Here is an 11,411-nt window from a genome sequence, read left to right on the forward strand (position 1 = left end):
GTAATCTTGCAAGTGTAATTAATGGTTGAGGTAATTTTGTTGGACAGCAGATAGTGAGAAAATGGCAACTTTCAGTCCCCTGGCTATTCGTATATGATATGAATATAGCAGCTCCCAGCCATGGTTTATTGAACTTGTGCCGTCTCGCGGGCCAAAATGAACATGTGCGGCCCGGCGGCCGTAGTTTGGACACCCATGGTCTGCAGCATTCACACACATTATCTAGTTTCTAATCTTATTCCAACCACTTTTTTATTCGTAAGTCCAAATATCGCTGATCACATTCCAGCTGGCCAAGCTGCAGTGGAACTACTGGCGCTTTGTGTTTAGGTAACATTCACATGTTGGGTCGCGCTTGGAGGAACTCAAAAGTTTGAGCAGAAAGATTCCATTCATCATGTTTGAGCACTATTGCATGAAGCCACAGCTGCTTCCCCCAAATTTAAGATAAACACTTTTGGATAGCGCCTCGCGGTGGGATGATTGGGTCTATCGAGGCGGCGTTTGGCAAAGCTGCTTAGGGTTGAGGTGACCCCGCCGGCGGTGAAGACCTTTTAAGGAGCGTCTCCATCTGACGGCTTCACGCCTCAGAAAATAGCTCATCTCTGAAAAGTCACATTTGCATCAGCGGCGCATTTAGTGAGAAGGCAGCTGTGACGGCCTTAAGATCCGGAGAATGATGACTACGAGCCGCGTGATGGACAAGCTTGGACACAAACAGCAAGATTAAACGGCGGCGAGGCAGGAGAGGAGAGAGCAGAGGAATCGTAGCCGGCCGACCGCAGGGATTCTTTCACGACTAATTGAAAGGTCAACGTTTGGAAATGAAAGTCCATATGTGCCAATCAAAACATTCACGCTTGACAACACATCTGCTGTCACACTAACCTGCTCATCTTCTTCCACGTTGCTGAGCCCTCTGACGTCACCAGGGCGCTTGGAGGGGATTCTCTAGTGGTTCTTTGGCACCCCCATGTGGACACACACGGAAGTGTCGCAGCTCCTCGACACAGCAAGGGAATCTTAAAAGGGAACATTTGTATTGGTTATAGTTTTTAAAAAATAATAATTAAAAATGGCATTCATATTCACACATTTCAAATGAAAAAATAAGGACTCAAAAAATAATTGACGTCTTGTTATCAGGATACAGCTGCTTCATTTCCTACCTGAACAGCTAATTAGACTTAGACTTAGACAAACTTTAATGATCCACAAGGGAAATTGTTCAACACAGTAGCTCAGTTACAATGATGGAAAGGACAATGCAGGTATAAATAGACCAATATAGCTATAAAAAATCTAACATATATACGAATATATACATAATATGTGTACAGAGTAATTTATATACAGATATATTATATTATGTCTATAACATATATACAATATAAACCAATGACCATGTACAATATTACAGTATATACAGTCTATATGACAGCAGCAGCATAAAATGGAGAGTAGGTCCAGCAGGAAATAGAAAATAGACATTATAGGGAGGCAATTGGAGCGGCCACGAACAATCTGGACAAGTATACGGACACTGTGACCTCATACATACAGTTCAATGAGGCGTGCATCATTCCAACGCGCACCAGGGTTTGTTATAACAACGACAAGCCCTGGTTCACACCCAAGCTCCGACAGCTGCGCAAGAAGAAGGAGGCTGCGTGGAGAAGCGGGGACCGAAGTACATACAGAGAAGCGAAGTACCACTTCACCAGGGAAGTGGAGAAAGCTAAATCTGTGTACTTTAACCGTCTACAGGAACAGTTCCGCTCCAATGATTCTGCGGCAGTTTGGAGAGGTCTAAGGGCCCTTACGAACTGTAAGCCCAAAACCCCCCAGGCCCTGAATGACCAGACTCTCGCTCAGGGCCTCAACACACATTACTGTCGTCATGAACGGCCTTCAGCTCATCAAAGCCATGCTCCCCCCACCAATGCCAGCACATCATTAAAGGAGTTAAAGGACTCAAAGGACTCCAATGACATCACAGGACTCCAAAAACACAATAAGACTGTAAAGACCCTCTCCATTAAAGAAGAGGATGTACGGCGGCAGTTCTTGAAGCTGAATACGCGGAAGGCCCCCGGGCCGGATGGTGTCTCCCCCTCCACTCTCAGACACTGTGCGGACCAGCTGGCTCCTGTCTTCACTGACATTTTTAACACCTCTCTGGAGCTATGCCGCGTGCCGTCCTGCTTTAAGACCTCTACCATTGTCCCTGTCCCCAAGAAAGCACGGATCACAGGACTAAATGATTACAGGCCGGTCGCGCTGACGTCTGTGGTCATGAAGTCCTTTGAGCGCTTGGTCCTGCCCCACCTCAAGGACATCACCTCCCCCCTCCTGGACCCACTGCAGTTCGCCTACAGAGCCAACAGGTCTGTGGATGATGCAGTGAACCTGGCCCTCCACTTCATCCTGGAGCATCTGGACTCCCCAGGAACCTACGCTAGGATCCTGTTGTGGACTTCAGCTTTGCCTTCAACACCATCCTCCCTGGACTGCTACGAGACAAGCTCTACCAGCTCAGCGTGCCCGACTCCCTCTGCAGTTGGATTAATGACTTCCTGACAGACCGAAGACAGCATGTAAGGCTGGGGAAGATTGTCTCGGACAGTCGAACCACAAACACTGGTACTCCTCAGGGCTGTGTACTCTCCCCCTGGCTCTTCTCCCTGTATACAAACTGCTGCACCTCCAGTCACCAATCCGTAAAACTGCTCAAGTTTGCGGATGACACCACCCTCATCGGGCTCATCTCGAATGGCGATGAGTCCGCCTACAGGAGAGAGGTAGACCGGCTGACGTCCTGGTGCAGCCTCAATAACCTGGAGCTGAACGCCCAGAAAACAGTGGAGATGATCATGGACTTCAGGAAAGTCACAGCCCCACTATCCCCCCTCACCCTGATTGACTCTCCCACCCCCGTCCCCATTGTGGACTCCTTCCGTTTCTTGGGCACCACCATCACCCAGGACCTCAAGTGGGAGCTGACCATCAGCTCCCTCATCAAGAAGGCCCAGCAGAGGATGTACTTCCTGCGGCAGCTGAGGAAACTTAAGGTGCCGACCAAGATGCTGGTGCAGTTTTACTCAGCCATCATAGAGTCCATCCTGACCTCCTCCATCACAGTGTGGTTCCCCGGCGCCGCAGTCCAGGATAAGAATAGACTGCAACGCATCGTACGTGCTGCGGAGAAGGTGATTGGCTGCAAGCTCCCATCCCTCCAGGACTTGTTCTCCTCCAGGACCAGGAGGCGTGTGGGTCGGATCACAGCTGACTCTTCTCACCCTGGACACACACTATTCTCCCCTCTCCCCTCAGGCAGGAGACTACGCTCCATCCAGACCCACACCTCCCGCCACCTGAACAGTTTTTCCCCCTCGGCCATCAGGCAAATGAACAAGAACTCCTAACAGCAGCTCCTTGAATTCCTTGAATCCCTTGTAAGTCTATCTGATAGCTCAGTCACAGCTCTTTTTATAACAAATATGTGTTATATGTGTTTTATGTCGCACGTTTGCACCAAGAAAAATTCCTAGTTTGTGAACCCGTTCTCAAACAATGGCAATAAAACTATTCTGATTCTGATTCTGATTCTGATAAACAAAGAGAAGTAGCTAACATGTCAGGTGTCAGGTAATAGGTAGATGTCATCTATTGCTGTATGGCGAGTGATTATACAGCTGGATGGAGTGTGGAATGAAGGAGTTCTTGAATCGCACAGTGCGGGAAGGAAGTTGAAGGAGCCTGTTGGAGTATGAACTCCGCTGTCCCTTAATTGTCAGGTGGAGTGGGTGTGAAGGATTGTCCATGATGGCCAGCAGTTTGTCCAGTGACTTCCTGTCCCTCACTGACTCAAACGCCTCCAATTGCGTGCCAATAGTTTGGCCGGCTTTCCGGATCAGATTATCAATCCGGTTTGAGTCCCTTTTGCTGGTGCTGCTCCACCAACAAACCACTGCGAAGTACAGTGCACTGGCCACAACAGACTGATAAAAGATCTCCAACAGCTTGCTGCACACATTGAATGACCTAAGCTTCCTCAGGAAAAAGAGTCTGCTCATGCCCTTCTTGTAAACAGCTTTGCAGTTGTCCTTCCAGTCCAGTCTGCTGTTCAAGTGGACTCCCAGGTACTTGTACTGCTCCACCACTGCCACCTCCCGGCCCTGGATCTTGATGGGCTCCACCGGGGTCACTCTCTTCCTGAAGTCGATGACCAGCTCCTTGGTCTTGTCCACATTAAGGACCAGATGGTTCGCCTGAGACCACTCCACAAAGTCAGCGATCAGTGTCCTGTACTCCAATTCCCGTCCCTCTCCGATACACCCGACCACAGCAGAGTCGTCAGAGTATTTCTGCAGGTGGCAGGACCTGGAACTATACTGGAAGTCTGAGGTGTACAGGGTGAACAGGAAAGGAGACAGGACGGTCCCCTGTGGAGCACCTACACCACTGACCACAGTATCCGACACGGAGCTCCCCAGTCGCACAAACTGGGGCCTGTCAGACAAGTAATCAGTGATCCAGGAGACAATGGATGAACTGACACCCATCCTGAGCAACTTGTCACTCATCAGAATTGGCTGAATGGTGTTAAAGGCACTGGAGAAATCAAAAAACATGATCCTCACAGTGCCCTTCCCACCATCCAGGTGAGAGTGAGCATGATGCAGCAGGTAGATAACAGCATCGTCCACTCCTACATGGGGCTGATTTTTCCTGCACTTCCGGTTCCGGTTCACCGTGCGTGACTGCTCGCCGTCTGTTCGCTGTTGCGAAAAAGCTAAGTAGCGCTCTATCTGTGTGCTTTTAATTGTTCTACAGCTTTCTTTATCACTTCTCAAACATTTTTAGTGGTACTATTTAACTTGCAAATCACCCGATCTCTGTCCCACCACCCTTTCCTCAGCTAGCTAGCTGCTAAGCTAGCGCGGAGAAAGGCAGCGCCGGTCAGTAAGAAGCTACTCCTACAGACCGCGACCACTTCCCTGAGGACAGCAGGAACTTCACTCGGTGACAGAAAACACTGTGAGTAATGGCTTCCTGCGCGTCTTGCACCATACTCACGGAGAGGTTGGCTCTGCTAGAGGGCCGTGTCCGCCAGTTAGAGCAGAGTAATGTCGTAACTTTAGATGTTGCGGACACATCTGCTAGCGTTAGCTGTAGCGAGCTAACTAGCCCAGCTTGTAGCAGTCCTAAGCGGCCTACAAGCTACGGTGTACCGGTTGAGACGCATAATAGATTTAGCTCTTTAGCTAGTCCTACACCCCAGTCTACCGGGCACCACACCTTAGTTATAGGGGACTCCATCACCCGAAACATAAAGCTTAGCAAACCAGCCACAATAAAGTGTATCCCCGGGGCCAGAGCACCTGACATTGAAGCTAATCTTAGGGAGCTAACTCGCAACAGGCCTAGTAAACACGTACGACAGGCTAATCGCACCACTAATTATGCGAATATAGTTGTACACGTTGGCTCCAATGACACTAGAATGAGACAGTCAGAGATTACAAAGAGAAACATAGCCAGGACTTGTGATCTCGCCAGAAAGATGTCCAGGCATCGAGTAATTGTCTCTGGCCCCCTGCCTGCGAGAGGCAATGATGAGAGATATAGCAGATTAGTCTCGCTTAACAAGTGGTTGGCTAGCTACTGTAGGACGCAGGGACTAACGTTTATTGATAACTGGCCCTCTTTCTGGGGCAAACCAGGCTTGCTGATGAGAGACGGCCTTCACCCTAACCAGGAAGGCGCCATCATCCTGTCTAGAAACATAGACTACTATTTAAGTCTCACTTGACTGACTACACTAGAGCAAGCCCGGTCACAGGCAATTACAATGTCTGTTAGTCCGGGTGAGGAGTCAGTTAAGCTAGAACTAGCCAGCGCCAGGCTGGATAATCCATGTACGCATAGCAATTCTCTTAGAATAATACACAATTCACATAATGTTTTTTCTGTTGTGTCTGTGTCAGAGGTGGACATGCATTCTACTGAGGTGGCAAATTATGATATGTCCAGTCTATTGCAGCACCAAGCAAACAATCGGAAAATTCCCGTCATATCAATTCCTAGATATGGTCGAAACTATTTAAAGTGCACTACGCATAATAAACGCAACATTGTTAATATTGCCACTACGGATAATCTTAACAAAAACTCGTCAAAACAGCCCAATACCTATAATATGGGCTTTTTAAACATAAGATCATTGTCTCCCAAGGCGTTATTGGTTAATGAGGTCATTAGAGACAACAATCTTAACGTCATTGGTCTTAGCGAAACCTGGCTCAAACCGGACGAATTTTTTGCGCTCAATGAGGCATCTCCTCCTAACTATACGAATGCGCATGTTGCCCGCCCTCTTAAAAGGGGAGGGGGTGTCGCACTAATATACAATGAAAATTTCAACCTTACCCCTAACCTAAATAATAAATATAAATCGTTTGAGGTGCTTACTATGAGGTCTGTCACACCGCTACCTCTCGACCTGGCTGTTATCTACCGCCCCCCTGGGCCCTATTCGGACTTTATCAGTGAATTCTCAGAGTTCGTTGCTGATCTAGTGACGCACGCCGACAATATAATCATAATGGGGGATTTTAATATCCATATGAATACCCCATCGGACCCTCAGTGCGTGGCGCTCCAAACCATAATTGATAGCTGTGGTCTTACACAAACAATACATGAACCCACGCATCGCAACGGTAATACAATAGATCTAGTGCTTGTCAGGGGTGTCACCACCTCCAAAGTTATGATACTTCCATATACTAAAGTAATGTCCGATCATTACCTTATAAAATTTGAAGTTTTGACTCTTTGTCAACAAGCTAATAATAATAATAACTGCTATAGCGGCCGCAACATTAATGCTGCCACAACGATGACTCTTGCTGACCTACTGCCTTCGGTAATAGCACCATTCCCAAATTATGTCGGCTCTATTGATAAACTCACTAACAACTTTGACGATGCCTTGCGCGAAATTATTGATAGTATAGCACCGCTAAAGCAAAAAAGGGCCCCTAAAAGGCGCACCCCATGGTTTACAGAAGAAATTAGAGCTCATAAATTATCATGTAGAAAACTGGAACGCAAATGGCGCGCGACTAAACTTGAGGTTTTCCATCAAGCATGGAGTGATAGTTTAATAACTTATAAACGCATGCTTACCTTAGCTAAAGCTAAATACTACTCAAATCTCATCCGCCTCAACAAAAACGATCCTAAATTTCTGTTTAGTACAGTAGCATCGCTAACCCAACAAGGGACTCCTCCCAGTAGCTCCACCCACTCGGCAGATGATTTTATGAATTTCTTTAATAAGAAAATTGAACTCATTAGAAAGGAGATTAAAGACAACGCATCCCAGCTACAACTGGGCTCTATTAACACAAATACGACTGTATATACGACGGACACTGCCCTCCAAAATAGTCTCTCTATTTTTGATAAAATAACATTAGAGGAATTATTACAGCGTGTAAGTGGGATAAAACAAACAACATGTTTACTTGACCCACTTCCTGGGAAACTTATCAAGGAACTGTTTGTATTATTAGGTCCATCAGTGTTAAATATTATAAACTTATCACTTTCCTCCGGCACTGTTCCCCTAGCATTCAAAAAAGCGGTTATTCATCCTCTGCTCAAAAGACCTAACCTCGATCCTGACCTCATGGTAAACTACCGACCGGTCTCCCACCTTCCGTTTATTTCCAAAATTCTCGAAAAAACTGTTGCACAGCAGCTTAATGAACACTTAGTGACTAACAATCTCTGTGAACCTTTTCAATCCGGTTTCAGGGCAAATCACTCTACGGAGACAGCCCTCGCAAAAATGACTAATGATCTATTGCTAACGATGGATTCTGATGCGTCATCTATGTTGCTGCTTCTTGATCTTAGCGCCGCTTTCGATACGTCGATCATAATATTTTATTAGAGCGTATCAAAACACGTATTGGTATGTCAGACTTAGCCTTGTCTTGGTTTAACTCTTATCTTACTGACAGGATGCAGTGCGTCTCCCATAACAATGTGACCTCGGACTATGTCAAGGTAACGTGCGGAGTTCCCCAGGGTTCGGTTCTTGGCCCTGCACTCTTTAGTATTTACATGCTGCCGCTGGGTGACATCATACGCAAGTACGGTGTTAGCTTTCACTGTTATGCTGATGACACCCAACTCTACATGCCCCTAAAGCTGACCAACACGCCGGACTGTAGTCAGCTGGAGGCGTGTCTTAATGAAATTAAACAATGGATGTCCGCTAACTTTTTGCAACTCAACGCTAAGAAAACGGAAATGCTGATTATCGGTCCTGCTAGACACCAACATCTATTTAATAATACCACCTTAACATTTGACAACCAAACAATTAAACAAGGAGACTCGGTAAAGAATCTGGGTATTATCTTCGACCCAACTCTCTCGTTTGAGTCACACATTAAGAGTGTTACTAAAACGGCCTTCTTTCATCTCCGTAATATCGCTAAAATTCGTTCCATCTTGTCCACTAGCGACGCTGAGATCATTATTCATGCGTTCGTTACGTCTCGTCTCGATTACTGTAACGTATTATTTTCGGGCCTCCCTATGTCTAGCATTAAAAGATTACAGTTGGTACAAAATGCGGCTGCAAGGCTTTTGACAAAAACAAGAAAGTTTGATCATATTACGCCTATACTGGCTCACTTGCACTGGCTTCCTGTGCACTTAAGATGCGACTTTAAGGTTTTACTACTTACGTATAAAATATTACACGGTTTAGCTCCAGCCTATCTCGCCGATTGTATTGTACCATATGTCCCGACAAGAAATCTGCGTTCAAAGAACTCCGGCTTATTAGTGATTCCCAGAGCCAAAAAAAAGTCTGCGGGCTATAGAGCGTTTTCTATTCGGGCTCCAGTACTCTGGAATGCCCTCCCGGTAACAGTTAGAGATGCTACCTCAGTAGAAGCATTTAAGTCCCATCTTAAAACTAATTTGTATAATCTAGCCTTTAAATAGACCCCCCCTTTTTTAGACCAGTTGATCTGCCGTTTCTTTTCTTCTCTCCTCTTCTCCCCTGTCCCTTGCGAGGGGGAGTTGCATAGGTCCGGTGGCCATGGATGAAGTGCTGGCTGTCCAGAGCCGGGACCCCGGGTGGACCACTAGCCTGTGCATCGGTTGGGGACATCTCTGCGCTGCTGACCCGTCTCCGCTCGGGATGGTTTCCTGTTGGCCCCGCTGTGGACTGGACTCCCGCTGATGTGTTGGATCCACTGTGGACTGGACTTTCACAATGTTATGTCAGACCCACTCGACATCCGTTGCTTTCGGTCTCCCCTAGAGGGGGGGGGTTACCCACATATGCGGTCCTCTCCAAGGTTTCTCATAGTCATTCACCGACGTCCCACTGGGGTGAGTTTTTCCTTGCCCGTATGTGGGCTCTGTACCGAGGATGTCGTTGTGGCTTGTACAGCCCTTTGAGACACTTGTGATTTAGGGCTATATAAATAAACATTGATTGATTGATTGATATGCAAACTGTAGAGGATCCAGGGAAGGAGCCACCAGTGGCCTCAGCTGATCCAGCACAAGTCTCTCGAGGACCTTCATGACCTGGGACGTCAGGGCAACAGGTCTGAAGTCATTTGAGCTCGATGGGATGGGCTTCTTGGGCACCGGCACTATGCAGGATGTTTTCCATAGCACTGGTATCCGTTCTAGCTTCAGACTCAGGTTGCCAAGCTAACATAAACATAATTGATATAGACGTCATAATTGTGTTAAGTGTCACCTTTTCAAGTCATTATACTTTGTACCTCTGGGTTTGGTGCGCCTAGACATCATTGTGTGGGCATTGCTCACCGGAAAAACGTGAAAATAAGGACGTTAGCATGATTAGCATGTTGCTAATAAACGCCGACTATACCCAGATGAGGTGTCCGGAGTGCCTGAGTGAACATACGAACTCCAACATCAGCTCAAAGACCAAACCGTGTCATTAATAACAAAAAGTATAATTGAATAATACAACAACTTACTGGAACTTTTAGTGTGTTTGCCATTGAAGAATAAATGTCATTAAAGCTGTGAGCGGCATTGAACGGGCCCTCCCCAAACCTTGCACCTCATTTTTTCGGATGCTCTAACCCAGTGGTCCCCAACCACCGGGCCGTGGCCCGGTACCAGTCCGTGGACTGATTGGTACCGGGCCGCACAAAAAATAAAAAAAATATATACTTTTTATTTGATTTTATTTCATTAAATTAAATCAACATAAAAAACACAAGATACACTTACAATTAGTGCACCAACCCAAAACACCTCCCTCCCCCATTTACACTCATTCGCACAAAAGGGTTGTTTATATCTGTTATTAATATTTCTGGTTCCTACATCATATATCAATATAGATCAATACAGTCTGCAGGGATACAGTCCGTAAGCACACATGATTGTATTTTTTTATGACAAAAAAATAAAATAAAATACCACACACGTTCTTGTATTTGTCACCTTCTTGAGACCTCCGAAAAATGCTGTATAAAGATTTGTATTTACAACAATCATAATATATACATACTATGCAAATATAAAAAAGGTAAGCTTTTAGTAAAACATTTTTTGGGGGGGATTTTTTGTTTGTAAGTGTTTTTTAATCGTATTTCAAGTTATTACAGTATGTCTCTATATACATAGTTATTTATTTTTTTTAAATAAAAAATTGGCCACAGGGGGCGCATTTCAATTACACACACTTGTTATTACATATGTTGACCAGAGGGGGAGCACTTAAAAAAATTTACACACACTTGTTATTTCATGTCGACCAGGGGGGGCGCACTTTTAAAACCGGCACAGTCAATTTCCATCCATCCATTTTCTACCAAAATCCCTCCTTTTTGGGACCGCCCTAATTTTGAGAGATTTCACCACCAGGGGTGCAAATGAGATATTCTCTATTAGATGCAAATGTTCTCTGTGTTGGGACCATGATTTATGTCCTAACTTGTTCACACCTCCTCATATGGAAGGTACTTTTCCTTGTTGATGTCTCAAGAAGGGTAGAAATACAAGAACACACACACACAAGAACGGTATCCAATACTTCTGTTTTCTAAAGTAAATCTACAGGGGTGTCCAAACTTTTTGACTTGGGGGCTGAGGGCCCAAAGCCTACAGCATGTAAAGTAACATATGTATATATATATATATATATATATATATATATATATATATATATATATATATGTGTGTGTGTACATATATTAATATAATGGATGTATAATTAACATAATTGGATATTAAAAGTATGTAAAAGTTAGACTCCTCCATTGTTTACTTCCGAGACGACCCCCTTAAAGTTTTGTAATCAATCAGAAATATTAAGCAGCTAAAAT

The 11,411-nt window shown here is 45.4% G+C and overlaps 1 protein-coding gene and 1 long non-coding RNA gene across 2 annotated transcripts in view; one reads left to right on the forward strand and one right to left on the reverse strand.

The window, feature by feature from the left end:
* LOC133652026 (uncharacterized) overlaps positions 1-1,866 on the reverse strand; it is a 47,552-nt gene extending 45,686 nt beyond the window's left edge. Inside the window, exons 1-2 of the long non-coding RNA XR_009826520.1 lie at positions 1,562-1,866; positions 889-1,022 (exon numbers count right to left, since the gene is read on the reverse strand). This is a non-coding gene — a long non-coding RNA (uncharacterized LOC133652026). The remainder of the gene's footprint in view (positions 1-888; positions 1,023-1,561) is intronic.
* Positions 1,867-4,979: 3,113 nt separating this feature from the next.
* On the forward strand, positions 4,980-9,035 carry LOC133652025 (uncharacterized). Its single transcript, XM_062050334.1, has one exon. The coding sequence runs from the start codon at positions 5,048-5,050 to the stop codon at positions 5,813-5,815; it is 768 nt and encodes a 255-aa protein (XP_061906318.1). The 5' UTR covers positions 4,980-5,047; the 3' UTR covers positions 5,816-9,035.
* The last annotated feature ends 2,376 nt before the right edge of the window (positions 9,036-11,411 follow it).

Source organism: Entelurus aequoreus, linkage group LG06 (assembly GCF_033978785.1).
Source record: "Entelurus aequoreus isolate RoL-2023_Sb linkage group LG06, RoL_Eaeq_v1.1, whole genome shotgun sequence".
Lineage (NCBI taxonomy): Eukaryota > Metazoa > Chordata > Actinopteri > Syngnathiformes > Syngnathidae > Entelurus > Entelurus aequoreus.

Bases quoted from the DNA above. Each gene is read 5' to 3' on its own strand.
- LOC133652025 (XM_062050334.1), top strand. From the start codon at position 5,048: ATGGCTTCCTGCGCGTCTTGCACCATACTCACGGAGAGGTTGGCTCTG.